The sequence below is a fragment of the Calypte anna genome, chromosome 11 (assembly GCF_003957555.1).
Source record: "Calypte anna isolate BGI_N300 chromosome 11, bCalAnn1_v1.p, whole genome shotgun sequence".
NCBI classification, from domain to species: Eukaryota; Metazoa; Chordata; class Aves; order Apodiformes; family Trochilidae; genus Calypte; species Calypte anna.
This window is the reverse complement of record NC_044257.1, coordinates 3,503,572-3,523,313: the sequence shown is the minus strand read 5'-3', so window position 1 is coordinate 3,523,313 and position 19,742 is coordinate 3,503,572. Positions and strand designations below refer to the sequence as shown.

At 38.0% G+C, this 19,742-nt stretch overlaps 1 protein-coding gene across 1 annotated transcript; it reads right to left on the bottom strand.

Annotated features, from left to right (window-relative positions):
* Positions 1-4,442: 4,442 nt before the first annotated feature.
* On the bottom strand, positions 4,443-10,433 carry LOC103535281 (dipeptidase 2-like). Its single transcript, XM_030457997.1, is given in 10 exon segments — positions 4,443-4,628; positions 5,847-5,991; positions 7,501-7,562; positions 7,564-7,577; positions 8,207-8,294; positions 8,503-8,579; positions 8,873-9,002; positions 9,465-9,591; positions 10,296-10,345; positions 10,347-10,433. Coding segments are annotated over 10 exon segments (966 nt in total).
* Positions 10,434-19,742: the final 9,309 nt, after the last annotated feature.

The following is a 19,742-nucleotide window of genomic DNA, read 5'->3' as shown; positions in this document are numbered from 1 at the left end:
TTAGAAGACCACAAGAGGACACTATAGTGCTGCTTATCTTCAGAAATTAGGTAATGAGCATCTGTCTCACATGGAAAAATGACTCATACCTGTATCTGATGCATAGACTTGCCATTTCTACAAGATATCCAATCTTATTTTTAGAGACTGAAAAGTCACTAAGTCTGAGAGAGATTTTTTTTCCTATACAATCAGATTCTGTAAATTTAAATAGGAAAAGCTGGATCAAAGTTTTTTCTACTAAACTTGTTTAGCAATGCAGTAATTTTCAGGGTAGGATGAAGATGCTGGAAAAATACTATTCAGTATTTCTTGTGGAGTTTTTTTTCAAGATTGATTTTCAGTTCAGCATTAAACTTTTTTTCAAATGTTTTTATTTCAAACTAAAGGCATCTTTTGATATGTCAGACAAAACCTGTATTAGCTTTGGTTTTAATCTTTATTTTGTTTCTCAGCAGCAGCCCACAGAAGAACTTGAATTCTTACTTTCTAGGCTCTGTGCTTTTCTTTCATTGCAGAACTGGCAAAAGAAATGCTTTATGAAAACCCTGAGACCAGGTGCTGACAAAGGGCTTCAGAGAAAAATACATAGGGATTAAGTATCATCCTAGTGAAGGTCATAAAAACAATCTGGGGAGAAGCAATAGAGCAAAATTATGTGCCCCCCATTCTGAATTCTGATCATTAAAGCTAGAGCCTTTATTAGAAGCATCAGCATTACTTTGATGTAAGCTAAATGCTGAACTTTGTTTATTTTCCACTATTTGTTGACTCATGACAGAAGCAGCTGAACTAAGTCTAACATCTTTCTCTGAGGTCACAGCTTTAAGAAAGAGGGGTTGTTTGTTGCTTTTGCTTGTCAAGGAAAAAAAAACAACTTGACAGTTTGTAATTATTCCTCAAACAGCACAGACATTGGGGAAAGAATTGCCACCTTTGCAGTTTTAGTGCTGGGAAGTGAAACAGGCCACCAGCAGCACACCTGGTAATACTGAACCAAGTGACTATGAGTTTAATCACTGAAGCTCCCAGACATCTATGAAATACACAAATGGAACAACCATGCTTCCCATTGCCACAACTTTTGTTTCTCCTCTGACAGAAATTACATAATGAGCTTATAAATAAATATGAATGTTAATAAAAGCTTTTATATTTCTCTGGTTTTGAAGAAAAGAACAAATATAAGAGCACCAAACACTCACCACCATTTCAAGTAGTTCTGTGTAAATGTAAGATTAGATGGCAAAATATTAATGCAAAAATCAGAGCAGATTATATTTTAGATGTCTTGAAACACTGAATCAGGCCTTCCAAAATGCTCCAAGAGGGATTATTCAGCATCACAGCCTGTCCTGAGAACAGTTCAGCAGATATACTAACACACTGCTCTCTGGGTCTGTAAATTAAATCCAACAAATTTTAAATGAAAATGAGTAAATGAAAGCCACGATTAGTGGGAAGCATCTTTCGGACTTTTGTTGGTGGTTTTTGGTTGTTTTTCGTTTTTGTAGTTCAGACATGTTACATTTTCATAATTTGAAGCCATTGACCATTTCCATATATGTATATCCAGGGGAGCAGAGGAGCTGCTGCTTTCCTATTGAAAGTAAGAAATCCAAGTTGCTGCAGCCTCACTCTGCTTTTCTTCTCCCCTGACTAAAACTGAACATGGTTAACATAGTCACTGGCACAACCAGCAGGAAATCCATCACTTGAAGGAGGAAAGCACTTAGTTTTAACCTTGATCAGCTACCTGAATCATCTTACCATGTAGTTACACAAACAACAGCTCTGTCACAGGGGATTTTGAGGCAACATGGAGCAGGAAACAGGGTAGGGCTGCAGCAGCCGAAGTTCAGACTGGTATAAACTGCAATGGCTCTGCACCTTATTCCAGGAGGTGATGGATATGCACCAATACTTGGCCTCTCAGTGCTGATTCTGTGGTGCAGATGGCCAATGAACCTTATGTTTAAAATCAAACAGAAGCTAATAAACATTAATATACATGGGTAGAGGTAAGGCATGACATTTACGACGTTGAAACACTGAAATATGCTGACATGCTGCTTGACTGGCTTGATATGCAAGGAATGCAGATGTTCAGCACTGGCAGAGTTCACTCCTCCATATCCAATAGAAAATGTACAAGTCCTTTCACAGCCCAAACAAGTCACCTACTGAGTAGAAGTTAGATACATTAACTGAACTACTCAGATTTTACGTAAGAGATCAGCTGCCTATGTTAGACCAGCAACAAACTTTCTAGGCTCAGTTTTCCAGCATCACCACTTACCCAGATGAGAGTCCTGGGAACTGAAGTCATTTATTCCTGTGGATGCTACAGCCCATTAGTTTGGAGAAGGACAGTACTTTTCTTTAAGAAAATGAATATATTTTTAATCCATGTTGTAGTATGTGAAAAACTAGCAGGTAGGAAAGTGCCAACACCATGGAAGGAGAAAGGCTGGAAGGAATTTCAAATCTGTAATGAAATTACTATCACAGCACTAATTCTGTGAAAAGACACCAAAGATGGCAGTTTTCTAATGGCTTGTGAAGCTATTAGCAGAAGTGCTAATGGGAAGTATACATTTGCCCTATGGAACTGAATCATTTCACCAGTAAAACAAGTTCTGATACCCATCAAATGGTATCGGGAAGGCAAAACTTCCAAGTCAGTGCAGTAATTCCCCACTGCATAACCAGAATCAGGATTAACTGAGAAACTGTTCTTAAAAACTCTGCTTGTATGCACCTAGAGTATTAACATGATTTGTTAAGTCTTCAGTAAGTGGCGGTAGTATATTCAGTAGTATATTCAGAATATACATATCAAGGAGTCTACCTTAGCAGAAGTATTGAAGCTTCATTTTGAAGCAAGAAAAGAACTGTCTTCTTTCAGAAACCCTTCTTGTTCATGGAATGCAAAAATAGATGTCAGGAACAATCTCAAGTGACTCTAGAAAACAATTGACTTGCTGTTTCCATTTTGTATCTTTCAGCTGTTAAATATTTTGTGTGTTTAGAATGCTTTTCTTCCATCAATTACTGTACTTTAAGTTTAAACTAAGGCTAAATTCTTTAGATATTATATCCGTAAATAAAAGTGCATATCATGGCTTAGAAATCTCAATTAACAGCAAGTACAACGAGAAGGCATTTACCAGCAAGCACAAGGAAATGACCCTACAAAGATGTAGTGCTGCCATTATAAAATTTCATCATTAATCTCAGGATATTTGATTAAAATTCCAGATCTCAGCCATATGAGCCTACCAAGAATAGACTTATCACAATATATGCTCTTCTGCATAGCAGTAGCTTCTAACCTCACATATCTTGTGTATTTGAAAATGTGTTCCAAAAGCTGAAACAGCAGTTTTATAATAAAGATTTATTTCTAATCTCATGCCTCTTAATCCTTTGGCAATGGTCTGATTTTAGCCAGCTAGAATACAAGTAAAATAAAACTTGTTATTGGCAAGGATCATTATTTAAATATGAAAAATATTTCAATGAACCTGTGGATTCTAATGAATTTTATTTAAATACTCATTTTCTACTTTCAAACTGCAATAAAAACATCAGAAGAAGATCTCACCCTCTGGGTAGCTAGAATTCTTGCTTTGTCCTGGCTTGTTCTTTCTTTCATCTTCAAGAACATTAAGCACACAGCAGTTCCCAAATTATAGGAAAGTATCTACATCTATATAGTGCCTGGTCACCTGTACCTGAATGCAAGACACCTGCCTCCACCTTTCAGTAACTCTACAGCTGCCCATTTTCCTGGTTAGGGTTCAAAAATAAGAGTCTAGTAATATGGAATAGATCCTTAGAGCTCATGGTAGGCATGAAAGCTGAATTGGAATAGCCATGTCATCCATCTTGTCATCTTAAAAACAAACAAACAAACAAATAAAAAACTCACAACAAAACCCCCCAGGAAACAACAACAAAACCCAAATAACACCAGGCTACTCTTCTACATAGGCAGGGAGGTCCTCTTCTCTGACTAAGCCATTGACTGATGGTGGAAGCTGAATTATTTAACAAGAAGTAGTATCTTGAAAACATCTCGGCACAGCTGTCTTAATCATATTCTCTGCTCCCCATGTGGAAATGCTGATTCTGGACTCCAGCATTTGTACCAAGTGCCACAATACAGGTACCAAAACCATATGTCCTGTATTAGATAATTTATTCATGTATTTCCAGTGCTGGTTCTAGTTTGGCCAACATGATACAGAACTTTTCAGTTGAAATTCTAAATGCTTTTGTTACACCATTTAAAATCTCCATTAACTTTCAAATATGCAGGTGAATTTATAGAAATTATATTTTAAAAATTTAGCATAGCTTTACAATAACAAAAAAACCCCAAAACCAAAACTAGTTGCATTGCAGATTACTCCATCTTTCTCTAGAGTCTACAGACCTTACCATTCATGATACAGTGTTAAACATGATGCAATTACAAGTATAAGAATAAAAGGTTGGGCCACAGAAGGAAATCCAAAGGATCTGTTTGTCTGAAGCTGATAATTCTGTAGGTCCAGGCGACAGGAATTTTGTACTTCTTGAAGAATGTCACTTTCACCTACATCCATTAGCCCATTAATGTTACACACCTAGAAAAAGTCCAGATTGTCCCTGAAGGTCAGAATGTCACAACAGCAGAAAGTTTTATGTAGCGTGCAAATTCAGTACTATGCCAAGTGGACCAACTCAAAACTGTAATGCAAAAAACACACCTGAATATGACAAAGTCAATATAATTATTCTGATGTTTGCATTCCTATGAAACACTTCCCAGAATTCAGTATGGATACATTACAGGCAAGAGTCACAGATCTGGCTGGTCTTTGGCTTGGCTCCCTCCATATATGGATTACCTGGAAAGCCTTAAGCAAACAAACTTGTGAACTTTCTTTCCTGAGGTCATCTCACAGTCTCAGGACAGGGCTTCAAACATCTATAATTTAGAAGGAAAAAAAATTACTAAATCTCACAGATTGGTCAGGTGTGATGAATTTCAGCCTCTATATAATGTCAGTCTGCCACATGTGCAGCATTAGGTAGATATTTTGGCAGATTAACTGAAACAATGCAGAATTCCCTGATTTCTGTTCATCTAACATACCCCAAAAAGTCAACAGGAAAAGAGATCACTGTGAAATACATGTTGTCAGTAAGGCTCTGTGTCTGATATCTGCTTACTTTTCTCTAAATATAAACAGCATATCAGTTTGGAGGTTTCAACAGAGGTTTTTGAAAAAATTACCATTTAGGGAGTCCTTACGCTCATGCAGTCTCCTTTCCTCCTTTCCATCATCCTTCTGGATTAGCTTCTACCATTTACACTTAAAACTCCTTGTGACCTAGTTGTTATGTTTATGGCTTGTTGGTGATCTGGTCATGGCAGGAGCCTTTTGGATAGCAGCCCAATCCCATGACAAGAATTAAATAGATTTGCAGGAGTCAGCATTCCTTACTGCACCAGCGAACACAGCCAGACCGTGACGCTGCTACATCCGCAGTTCCTCCAAACCATGAAGTGATTCTATTTAGGAGTCAGTGATGTGTACTTATGAGATTACCACAAAGGGAAAAAGTTCCAAAGAGCTTTGTCTGCTCTCTCTCACTTTGCTTTATTCTGCTAGCACTCCTTTGCCATCTTGGTTTCTTTCCCAGTATTTGGAATTATTGCATTAAGTGCTTACATTCCCTCATAATGCACCTATTGAGGGAGAAAAAACCAAAAAATAATAAAAAGGTAAAAAAACCCAGCAAGTCACCAAGAGTTCCTCTCTCCCTCAATCAAGATTCAGTTTAGGTTTCAGTCTTAAATTTTCCACTTCCCTGAAGACATGAATAAAGTTCTCTCTTACAACCCCTTTCAGTTAAGTTTCATTCCATCCTCTTCTAAGAAGTTCCTCAATCAAAGAAGGGTATTTGGAAACATCTTCCTTCAGTCCTTCAGGGAAACTGTCAGCAAGAGTCACATAAGAACATTCAACACACATCACTGAGAAAATGTAGAAAAAGTTTTTCAATTAGTCTTTTGCATGTATGGAGTGAGCTCACTTTGGACTCAAATTTTCCTCTGAGAAGTTAAAAAAAATAATCAAGAATTCAACTGACAAATAGAAGCAGAACTGGGACATAATGCAAGGTATTTCTGCACAGAGGATTAGCAGAACAAAACTGTATTCTGGAATGAGGATGTATCTGCTTATAGACAGGACAACCACAAGGAGAATACTAAAACAAAACAAAAAAATCCTCATGCTTGGAGTAATCCGCTCTTTATATCTGACCTTTTGAGTAAGAGGAAACAGCTGCATCACAGATGGGCTTGGTGCAGTCCACTTGTGTAACTGAGAACAAAAGAGAACTTGCAAACATATGATGAGCTAAGGAGCTGCAGGCACTTTTGGGTACTCTGTTGTTTGCAAAGTAGTTTTTCCAAAGAAAATACCATAAGTATAATAACATTGTTTTGACTGCAGCAATTTAGACAGCAAAAAGAAAGTAATTGAGAACTCTCTAAACAATGAAGTACAATAAACAAAATTGACCTATATCTTGTGCTTATTCTTATCAGAATAAAAAGGAATTAGAAGTGAGAAGCTGCAAGGCATGCATTAAACAGCTGTTTTAAAATTTGCTTCCAGAGTCTTTGATTTTGAGATAATAGATTTTTTTTGTTATTTTCCTTTTCTGTGGAGTTGTGATCGTAAGTATATCTAAAGAAATCTGTGCCATTATGTTCAGATGGGACTTGGGACCTTAACAGCTGCACCACCAATTAAAGTAATACTCTGAGAAAATGCAGGCAATAAAATATGTCCTTTTGTTGCAAACTGTGTTCTTATTTTGGAGATTATTGTTTCAGAGCTATGACTAGCTAACTCTCATGAGAGTTGATGTTTTTGTGGTCCTACTTTACAGATGTGAGTCTGACTGTGACTTTCATAAAAGGAAGAGATGAAGATTCAATAGAAAGATAAAAAGCTAAAAAAGGTTTCAAGTTATGCCAGCAAGTGCCACGCAGTCTGAATTAATTTCTTAGGCTGTAACAACACTAGCCAAGGAGTGTTTATGTTGTAGGCTGTTCACCATGGTTTGCTTGCCTCAAACACTTCTCAAGCCCCCAAAAGCAGGAATGGCTTAACAGTGGGCTTAAAAGCCCAAAATAGTTTGGGCTTTCCTAACTAGAAAGTCATAGGCAAAGAGTTTTGCAGCATTTCCCTGAGCTAACACATTTACTATCTAAAGGCTGTGGCAGCTTTTCTGTCATTGATCTTTGAAGAAAGCACCTCTATCACTATTTTTGTATAAGCAACTCACTGCCTAGAAAACATAACTGCAGAGTCCACAGGGCATTAGTTCCTATTTCATAAAACTTGTTTTAGTACTTGCTACAACACCTTTAGTCTACCTTTTTTTCCCCAAATCTTCATAATTTGTCAATGTATGTACAGTTTGACTAACCACTTTACTACATCATAGTCACCAACAATTCCTATTGATTCTGAACCTGCAGTTTTCTTTATGATGGTCAAAATGATCTGAAAGAAAATATAAAAGAAAATAGTATCCAACCATCTGGTAAGAAGGAATAACACAGTTCAGACATACTAGCACTAGGTACCAGTTCTCCATAATCATGGATTCTTAATCAAATCTTTTTAAAAGAAAGTCAAAAGACATCCTGATAATACAGGCTAAAATTTAATAATGCAGTTGAGGTATTCTGGTTATTTTCTGATGCTTAACTGTTATCTGTTATTAAGCACATGAGGCAGCAATCTTAAAAATAACAGCTACACTGAGGAAATGTCAATGAGAAAAAAGACATGATCATCACAGCACAGTAAATCCCAACAAGTAGCCCATATATATCAACAGATTTTACATTACTTGTGACATACCTATGTTTTCTACTCATAATTACAAAGGCTTAAGATGTTTTCCAGGAAGTAAGAACTACTTTGGGATGAATGATTCTTGGCTTCTTTGGGGTGCATCATGTCCTGAAGCTACACACCTTGTAGCTTAGGTTATTGTTTAATTAATATTAGGTAATGTGTGGAAGGAAACAAACAAGCAGTATAATGTACACAATCTCAAAAATTATGCAGAAACCAGGAAATTCATAGAAGCCACCCCCAAAAACTACAGAGCATTACCTTCAAACCTCCAAGGGTAGAAACATTAACAACTTTTCTGTCACAGGCCAGTACATCTGCCTTAAAAGTCACCATGATAATTCCCTTGTTCTTTTTCTGAAAGATATGAAAAGGCAAATGATGAGTGGACACTTGAGTGTCCTGCAAACCTCACAGGCATCTCATACAGGTTCTTCTACATTCCCCTCAGTGAATATAACATTACACTAAGTAAAACTTCAGATGGGAACACAAGGCTTTGCATCTCTGTCCTGGATTCATTATATACTCATGTAGCCTGAACAAACAGAAGTCCAGTGACTACATCAAAGAAAATGCTGTCAGTGGAGTGACCACCTTCTATTCCAATCAAAAATGCAATCCTGCTACTGTCAGAGATACCTGGAAACAAAGGAAGGTAATTCCAAATTACAGGACTGATAAGAAGCCTGCACTATTGAGTAACAGTTCTTATTGTAAATTGCAAGCAATAATAGTGAGATTTTAATAGAACAGGGGCTTATACTAGTGCATGTTTATATGGCAGATTTTCTCACAATTGCAGCAGCCCAGGGCTGTGCACAGTCTCTTAATGTGGTTCAGCAGAAAACTTGCCTGCTTGCAGCTCTGCCTTTTGTGCATACCTCCTTCAATCCCATTTAAAAAAAAAAATCTGTTGAAAGAAAGAGCATCACCTTGGGAAGTTGTCACAAGTTCAAGCTCTTCATAGCTGTTACACATCCCCTTGACAACATGAATTTGTTCTAAACTCAGATGCACAGCATCCTTGTTCTGAGAGCTGCAAAGAACACACACTGACCGAAACTGAAAGAGAAATTGAGAAGTAAACCAGATAACTTGGGTTTCACCTTGGAAACTTCCATGTGCTAATAGTGAAGTTTAAGCACAGACTGAAAGAGTTTCCTACAGTTTACAAGGGACTTGTGACTACAATTTCCACCACCCAAAGGAAGAGTTAAAATGCAAAGCAAGAACGTCCACTCCAGGCAAGGTTAAAGCCTGCTGATACACTTCCCAACTACTCCACAGTACAGGCAGGAAAGCAGCTGTAAGCTTAATTTATCGCGAAACAAATGCCACTGTTTTGGTTAAGGCAATCTGGATTGCAAAACACAGACTTTTGCAACACAAATGTTATGGAAAAGTTTCTCTGTTTTTCATTTTCAACAGCAAAAGCCAATACCAAGGCCCAGGAGTACTGTGGAGATTGTGAAGGAGACAAATGTAAATATACATTCTCAGACTCAGAACCACAGCAGTACATACCCGAGCTCCCACATAACCAGCCTGAAGTTTTGCAAGGTTTGTGTGTTTCTTATTGAGTTCTCTTAAGTTAACTCTAGCGAGTCTATGTTGGTAAAAAATTCTCAGCTGCAGTACAAAGTCATTGTGGCTAAAATTGAAAGCAAATAGGATTTGTGATAGAAATAAATTGTTCCCCTTCTAATGCAAATGTAATTTCTTCTGCCTAATCCCTTAGATTATTTATTACCAATAATCCTTGCAATAAACTAGGTTTAAAAGCCTCACTTCTTTTGCAAATAAGCTCTGTTTCTTAATTAGGACAGCAAAAACCTTTTTTTCTTCTCCAATTTATAGCTGTTGTGTTTCAGTCTTTTTTTTTCCCCTATTTTTACTGAAGGAATGGAAGAACTGATATCAGCCTCTCTGCTCCTTAGAAGCAAGTACTTATGGTGGAATAACCAGTGCAGCCTCTGCTAGAATAATCAGTGTTTGTCTTTCCAAGTCAAAATACATGCACCACAGACACCCTGCTTTCACGTTGTAAGGGTTCCCTTTCAATATAGGATACCTACTTTCTGGCTCTGCACAGAAATCTGCTGATGAAAGCTACCATTAAACTACACGAAAGAGACAAGGGCAGTATGTAAAGGGAAATTATAACTAACCTGACCAGAACATCACAAACACATTTAGAATAACCTAATCATATAGTAAGTACCCTCTGAACCAAATTCCTTGTGGATAAATCATAGCAACTAGTAACAACCTGTGTCTAATGCAAACACATTTTAGCATATTCTTCTCACTTGTCAAGATTCACAAAGAAAGTTGAGTTGAACATATTTTATATACCCATCGATTTAAGGTGCATCTCACATCAGCTTGATAGCTCTCTCTCTCTCTCATAGATTTCTCATAGCTGAATGGCACAGTATCACAGAATAACATAAACAGCCACAGCAGCTTCATTGTATTTCTCCTCATTTCCATTTTCCAGTTTGCTAAAGCAGAGATGCCACAGTTATTTGCTGAGAGCAATGAAACAGCAGAATTTCCAGTCTGCAGAGGCTGCAGGCTTAATATTAGAAGCAGAGACAAAATGGTAATGCTGGAGTGAACTCTGCAGGAGGAAAGACACAGAGAGAATAGCAAACAGAGGGAAAGGTGGCAGAAACTGTAAACCAGCTACCTTCTGGCTATTGTAATTTTGCACAAACACTCCTTAAATTCTGCTGCTGCCACCAGCTGACTGCTGAAGGGAACCAACTTCTCAGTCAGTGCTTGTAGGGTAAGCCACACAGACTCAGACTCACACCTCCCAAAAAGCAGCTCCCAAACCAGCACAACAAGATATTGTTATCATCACTTTAACTTTGTTTGGTTTCATTATTTGAAATTAACACAAACTGTTACTGAGAAATTCCAAAAATCAGTTTCTTCGGAGCAAACAATATTGTTAGAACACAGAGTATCTGAGTATTTTCAGAGAAAAGCTATTGAAATCCAACACTTTTTCATACCTATGCAAGAAAACAACGTGTCAAACTTGAAAGGGTCACTTTATTTCCATGAGGAAATAGGTATGACAGCAATTTCAAGAGTAATTCAAATGCTGTTTGGATTTTTTGTGTGTGCGTTTTTGTTTTGTTTTGGGGATTTTGTTTGTTTGGGGGTTTTTTGTTGTTGTTTTTTTTTTAAATATACCACTCAGGCACTTGGACAACAGCCTTTCAGGAGCCAGTCAAAAAGCAGATTAGATGTACCTCCTGTTCTATGTAAACTAAATGTAAGACCTGCTAAAAGGTGAAATAGCTTTGCAGAGAAAAGGTTGGTTCCCCATTCAGATTTACTGGCAGCATTACTTACAAGGCTGAGAAACAGTTGCCTTCGTTCATTGGAGTGACATCCTAATTAGCTGCATATGCCCTGTGACTAAAGAGCAAATAAGTTTTCTGGGAATTCTAATATTGCAGAGCCAACGCTCATTTTTTCCAAAAAACAACCAATAGAAAAGTTGATTTCATGTTTTCCACTAGGAGTCAGCAAAGTTTACATTTATCAACTTCCTCCTGGTGGCACAAAAGGAGCTCTGCTAACATTATAGGGTTTTTTTATCTGATCAGGAATGATGAGGACTGTTTTCTCAGAAAACTTAAGTTTCTGAAATTCTTTTGACCTCAAGACCATTATGTTTCAGAGCATAATTTCCTAAAGTCATAACAAAGCAAAACTGCTTCTGTAACACTGAGCAGAGCACAGACCACCAGGTAAAACTGCACCCAGCTTCTGTGTGTTGACCTCAGTGGAGGGGCTGGCTTGGAGTGTGGGATGCAGCAAGTCAGATGGCTGCTTTGATGATGCATAACCTCCTCATTCTCAGATGTGGTGATACTGCTTTCCTGGAAAGAAAAACTGGTGCTTTCTTGGAAGACAGAAGTGCTTTCACAGTTTTTTTAAACATCTTTATCAATAATCTGGATGAGGGGATAAGCTGCACCCTCAGTAAGTTTGCAGACCACAGCAGGTTGGGTGGAACTGTTGACCTGCCTGAGAGTAGGAGGGCTCTGCAGAGGGACCTGGATGGGCTGGATCAATGGGCCAGGATCAGTTGTATGAATTTCAACAAGGCCAAGTGCCAGGTCCTACACTTGGGTCACAAAACCCCATGATATGTTACAGGCTTATTACTTGCAATGTTACAGCATGCAAAATGCTGAAAAGGAAATGTAAAAAAATGGCTCGAGCATCAGCATTGTGGCAAGGTGGCACTGCAAAGGCCAAATAACTTCTACTAGTATTTTTTTGTTTCAAGTTCCTCAAAACAAAATAAAGATCAGATCCACAAATTTTATCTCCAGAACTCTGACAAAATTACTCTAAAAGAAACATTAAGATTTCATATCTTACTATGTGGCACAGCAAAGTATAACTGCTATTTCAGAAAACCACACAATTTGTCGGTTCAAAATTCTTAACAAGAAAGCACCACACTTTGGTCATACAATAGGACTGTTCTGATGCAACAAAAAGTGCTACATGTTGTAAATTTTGGTCCAAATAGTTGCTGTTTTCCCCTCAATATGGAGTATATAGTGATCATCAGGAAGATTTTTAAGCAGAAACTGAACTTACATGTTCTCTCAGTGGATTGCCTGCTAACAGAAATTATGCTTCTCTGTAGACAGCCAAATCTCCATTGCATGTATTTGCACACAAATGCTATTCTCAGTAGCTACAAGAATTTGCCATCTAGAAGTACCCTCTAGGTTCTATGAAAAATATACTTTGACAGTAAGTCATTTGCCTTTGAAACTTTTGAAGTAAAAGACATGTAAGTATATCATCATTCAGAAAAAAGTTCTTGAAAACTGGAGTATTGCAAGCCCTACACAAAATTGGGAACACAGCATATTAATGCTTCCCTATTTAGAAACCATTTATAATATTAAAAAAAAAATTAAATCACACAGCTTTTTTCCCTGCTGACTGAGCAAAGCTGAAAAGTGGTAGCTGACATCAGATTTATTTTCTTGTTTATCTGGAAGCTCCTTGGAGCAGGTTACCTTCTTAGGAAAATGCAGCAGACTCAAAATCCAAGTCACTGCAACAATTTGGCACCAGATTCTCCTGGCAGCAGAGCAGCAACCAAGAAATGTCCTCTGTTTCTTTAGCTCACCTCCCAGGCTTCACACTCAACAGGCATTGGGAGATCACCCCTTTCATGAGGTCTGTGAGAGCTTTCAGCTCAGCTACAACCCATCCCAGAGCTCAGAAACCTTGTGCTCTGCCGGTGTTCAAACCCTGACATTTCCTCTCTCTTGTGGCAGGTTGGTTGTGCAGTCCATCATGCATCTGCTCACTAATGTAGGATGTGTTTAACACTGCTCTTTTTAAAGCATATTGTTTTAGAAATAGGTGCCAGTCATCACAGAGTAGTGTAGGTCGGAAGAGATTTCTGGTGGGATGTCATCTAATCCAGACACTTGATCCCAGCTAAGGTAACTTCAAAGTCAGATCAGGTTTATATCTTCAAGGAAAAAAACCACAACCTTTCCAGGGCACTATTCCAGTGCTTGCTGACTCACACTGATTTTTTTTTATTATTATTAAAAAAAAATATATTCAACTGCAATCTCCCTTGGTGCAATCTGCAATGGTTGCTTCTCATCCTCTTGCTGACCTACTCTGAAAAGAGTCTTGGATTTGACTTTAAGGTAAACACCTTACTGCTGACCTGATTTTGCCATGTAGACTATCCTAGGCCAGTAAATATCTACCCCCTCTTACTAGAACTGCTGGGTTTTGATCAGAACTTACAATGCCATTGTTATCAAAATACTCACAAATTACAGGTGACCTTTTCAAAAATATGTTTATCTCTGAATCTACTGGGACTTTTCATTCCCTTTGTGGGACTCAAAGTTTGGAAACAAAGAAATACATGTAATAACATGATCCTGCAGTTTTGCAAGAATCAAGGTTTGCTTAATGTTGTTTTTATTTCACTTCATACTTTGCACAGACAACTAAGAGAGCATCATGGTTTTGTTTGGCTTCATTGCAGAGAAACAGCAAAGTCTCACAATTAAAACTCCCACAGAGCCACTGCACAAGTTATGTCTTCACTGGAAGTATGTCTGTCATCAATCCTCAAATTCCAAGTAACTGGAAAACTTAAACAGAAACCTCCACATCACTTGGAATTCTGTTGCACATTTCTAATTTGGTGAGCTTCACCGACAAATATTTACCATCAACTCAAGTGCACTGAAGAACTCTAAACATCACTAATTTAGTAACAAGATAAAAGACATTTTCTTCAGAATAAGTTCTCTACTTAATTTGAAGCTTGTCCCAGGCCATGTCCATTGCTATGGACAGGAAACTGTCTACAAAATTTCATTCAAAGCACCAAATTAATTTTCCACTTACAGTCTAGTTTTGGCTCACATTTCCTTGTTAATTTTTCACTTCTGAAATTCTTATTCTCTTCTTCCAAATTAAGTAGTATCACATAACCATAATAACCTGCAATTTACACTTCCTATTTTCTTAAATTTTGCCTCCTTGAAGAGTCAGCTTTCATCTCTGATCTGATTTCTGCCTAAAACTGTCTCCACATGCCTCCAGGAAAACTAAGCTCACTGACCCCTTTTTCAAGAATATTTTTTGCAGAGTCACTAAGCTCCTACTCAGACTTTGAACAGCTTACCCCTGTGGATTCAGAATGTAACTGATTTAAAGCTACTAAAAGCCCATTCTTCCTTTGGATTTCAGTCAGGTTTCTTCTATCGTTTTATTACAATAGCCCTGGGTAAGCCTTAGCAGCTGTTTGTGTATAATAATTCTTATAATGTGGCATTTGTGTTGTATATCCTTCCTGCACAGTCAATCTGCCAGAACTATTCTCTTAATAAATATCCTGAGCTATCTTTATTGTCCAGAATGTTGTTACACAGCATAATAGCTTGATAATAGCTTTCCCTAGGTGTTTATATCATGTTGTATTAATATTGGGCATATTTTGGATCTAGCTGAGAAGCTATAAAATAACTGCAGCACTTATATCAGCTGACACCAGAACACAGAGGGATAACATTTTGTGTTGGAACTATTTTTCACACGAGGAAGGCTTGTTCCAACCTCAGAGCTACTTCAGGAATTTCAATACTTAGGTGTTCAAAGTGTTTTAGTACCAGCACAGATTAAACTATAGATTACTACAGCTGGGAAAACAGGGCTTTGCAAATGCAGATGCCTATTGTGGCACCCATTTTTAACTGCAGTTTGGTTTCTCCATAAATTCCTTGTGCTCTACCAGCTTGTGGCATCATCTGCTCTGTATTTAGCATGGATATAGTTTTATGTGGGAATATGCTTTAAAACTGCATACAGTGGAGGTTGTAGATAGTGTTCAGGGCCAGGCTGGATGGAACAGCCTGGTCTAGTGGGAGGGAGGAGTTCTTGCCCATGGAGGAGGGTTGAAACTAGATGGGCTTTGGGGTCCCTTCCAATTGAAATCATTGTATGAACCATTCTATAAACAGAAATTAATACTGCACTTACACCCACCCCTGACTCTTGACAATTTTTATACAAATACCAAAGCTATTGTGGGCTCTCCTGTCTCAATACTCTACTTCCACACAATTAACTTCTGTGGTGTGTTGGAAAGAAAGCTGGAGAAAGCAGCTACAGGAAAAAAGCTGCAATAAATTTACCTATTCATTTGTTTATTTTAAAATAATATTAATATTTACACGTGATAATGCCAAAATAGTGCAGTAAACCAAACAAAGCATCTGGTTTCTTCTTTCTGTTTGTTCAGCAATTTTTTTTTTCTACAAAGGTATTGGGTATCTATTTTCTCTTTTAATTCAAGAAAGGTTAAAGTTCTTGCCACAAGGTGGCAGGAGCTTCCCAATTATAATCATACCTTATCTGTGATCTAGTGACAGATTTCTAACAGTCAGGACCATAAGAGCATTTGTATGACCCAAGGTGCAAACTAGTTTGCTTCAGACACATGGCTTGTTGCTTTTCCTCAAAAAAACCCCAAGAAAATAAAGAGAAAAATATTTTACTAAAGCAATTGAAGAAATATAAGTTAAAAAATTTTCCTCCTTACAACACTTACATTGTGATGTCTAACAGTGGCTTAAGAAATCCCTTCAAAAGCCTTGTGGACAACAGTAGTTGTTGCCTATCCCTGATCCTGCTATGCTAAGGTGGGCGAGAGAGAGGTGAGTAACATCTAAGTGGAGGGAAAGATTACTTCCAAACTCTTGGTGGCTTGGATGTGCACACTCAAGCTCCCTGGCCAAGAAATAATAGGTCAAATACTTTCCATATTCTCTCCTGGTACAGAACAGTTCTGAGCTGAGGTGGGGCTGAGTGGTGGGATGGGAGGGAACACAGTGCACTTACACTAGCTCACAAAAAGGATTACAACTGCTAAGTTGACACCCAGCCTGATACCCAAATCCCTTCAAGATTCTTGTTTTCCTTATTTTTCAATTTGTTCTCTCTTAATAATACGTGTTTGTTCCTGGCAAGAGGAAAACCCCATGAAAGGAGAAACTACCCAGAGAGTGTACAGAAACAGTGTTAAAGACATTACCCTGATTTCTTTTCCCTTTAAAAACAACAACAAAACAACCAAAACCAACACAGAAAAACCCCAAACAAAAAAGGACCCACAAAGCTCAGATAGTGTCTTGAAAAGATTGGCAAAAAGACACCTCTATGATCACAATTTTAGGCCACAAGACATCTCACTTTCCACATATTGGAATGCTATCACTTGAATTTTTGGTTTCCCCTTACTGATCTGTAGTGTGTTTAACAATGATGCTAAATCTTTGAGTTGTGCAACCTTGCACAAGAAGTTTTCTGCAAAATTTGACTTTATACCATATTGTGCAGAAACTGCTGGGGGCTGGACTTCCTTGCCACTATTCATTTGCAGGTATACCTTCTTGGCAAAACAAAAAAACAAGCCAAACAACAACATTCCCCTGAAATTAATTTTCACGTCTGTTTAATAAAAAATACATTATCACTTTTATTAATCAGTTCTGCAACTGTACAGCCCCAATGACCAAAGTGTGCACCTCCAAGCAGGTCGGACTGCCAGGGGAGAGGAGCAGGCAATGCTTGGATTTGCTCTCAGCCAAGGCACTGTCACATCAGAGAAGTCCTACAAGATGTTGCCATCACACTGTCTATAACAAAAATTAGTGTCAAAGCATAACATAAGCACCTGTCCTTCACCTCAGTCTTACTAGGTTAATGTGTTGTATGCAGCTAAGTTACCAAAGACAAATGTACAGTTCCCATCAACATGGATTTCTTCACGATCAGCCTACTCAGGAAAAAGTAGAGGAGGTCAACTGTGCAACTTAGTGGCTATGGTAGCATCTCAAACAACCCAAGCAGGTTCTGATAAACATTCTTCTAATCACCTTTTTCTAAGGCAGTAAATTATGCAAAATTAGTGACTATTTATGGACTGCTGCAAGAATACCATTAGACAAAGATGAAACAGACTATGTTGAAGAACTCTTATTTTCCCTACTTTCTGATGAATGCTTATGCTGCCATAGATACACTGTGTATGAAAACATGAGAGCCAGCAGTATAATCTCTGGGTAGATACTGCAGAACACAAGCAGAAGGCATAAGAGTCCTGTGTTTAATGGCTACTGTGAGAAAAGGAAGCCAAGACCTATTAACAAGCCTGCTTATGTTAAATGCAGCAAATACAGTATTTTGCTTGCTGCTAATACATCCTGTGCATCTTGAACCATCATGTGAATCTGGATAAGGCAAACATTTACAGAACAACCTTAAAAATGAAGTGGTGTGATGCTTCAGGACTCCCCTTTGCTGTTTTGGGTCATAATTTCTTGAGGCCAGCCAGCAAGACCATAGGCTAAGAAATCCTGTGTACAGGATCCTCTATAACAAAGTATATTTCAGTTCTGTTAATTCCTTTCTGCATCATGCAGAGTACAAAAACTCTATAATATGGCTCCAAGGAAAGTTAATAATTCCCTAACAGAGCTTAAAAGTGTTTTACAAGAACTAAGCCCTAGGGACTCAGTGTACATTTGCAGTAAATAAGATGATTTAACAAGGGAAATTAGTGCAAATCAAGGTCTATTTTGCTTATGAAAGGGCCCTGCAGTGTTGTACCAGCCTCTGAAGCACACCAGGGTTCCTCAGTGTTTACTCAGTTTTGTCCTGTACATCTTTGAATAACAACAGGACTTGTAAACTGAACAATCTGAAATGCTTTTTCAAGTTCAGAAGTGTTTCTGGGAATGTGAATTTTACAGTTATCATGTGAGCTCCCTTGAAAGGACAGTAGGAGCTGTGGAACTTGGAAGCCAGAAGCTCCAACTAACAGACCACTTGAGCCATTTAAAGCTAATGAATTAGTACCATGCTTTTCTGTTGTTTAGCTACAACAGAAAGGTGAACCACACTTGCCTGGTGGGAGAGCAGCATCTCTTGTTTTGTTCTCTATTTCTTTCTTAATAATTCCTAGAGTCTTACTTGCCTTATTTTATTCCTTTTTAAAAGATCTCCCTTCTTCTAGCTACTACTTTAAAACCAAGTTGTTCACAAAACTATCGTCACTCCAAGATCTTGCTCCAAAATTGTAATGGTCACTTCAAATCCCGTCCCATCTATGAAGCTGATTGTTCTCTTCCTCAGCTCATGTATTTACCATCTTACATTTGCCTACACAAAACTTAGCTGTTCACTGCTCCAAGGGCTAAGAAAATGCAAGTTCATATGGAGTTGATTTGGAACTCTCCACGGAGCACTGCCATTTTGAAGGACATAGAACAGCATGAGGTAAAACATAAGGAATTCCTTCTAGGTAGAGATGTATTCCTGAACATGTTGGCCATGAGAGGCAGACAAAAGTTGCATTGCTTTCCTGTATACTGAACTATTTCTTTGGCTTCTGCCCACACAAATTGAAGGCTTTCATAAAGACTTAAATAATGCTACAGTCAAAGCCTTGGCCCTGGAACAACAGTGAGTAAAGCAAAGGACTATGGGACCTGTGACCCATCCTGGAAAAAAAAAAAAAAAAAAGCCAACAAAAAACCTAACCAAAGAAATTAACCAGAAGTGAAATCCTGCAAGTTGTTTTGCTAACATGAGCCTAGGGCAGCAGGAACAGAAAGCATCATTAGCTATTAGTGGATAATAGGAATATCATAATGCTCATGGGCATTTATGAATAATAGAATCAGTCAGTATTAAGGGCATCAACAGAGGAGATTAATGATATAACCACATAATGAGAGATGTGCAGAGCAGTTAAAACACCACAAGCAAGCTGCTGGGGAAATGAAGAGTTCACGTCTAGTGCACAATGCAAGTCACCAAAATAAACTGATAACAACTGAAAATCTATTTGCTTCAGTCCCTCTTCTTGACAGCCAACTGCCATCTCTGACTGTATGAAAAAAAATTCAGAGTAAAAAACCCAAACACTCTCAGTGTGGTTTTCAGACCACTGAAGAGTAGTATTAGAACTAAGTGTAATAATAGAAGACCAGAGGGCAGCAAAATGTGTTTCAGAAGTAATTAACAGATGCACTTGCTCTGAAGGAGCATAAGCTACTACCCAACATACACATTAGTTAAGGATAGATATGTTCAATACACAGAATAGCTGTTATATTTGTTGTATATTGTGAGGGACTGAGAAAAACCCCTCTCTTAGAAAATCATTCTAGCTTAGGCAATTTGGTTTTAGATATAAATAAAACAGAG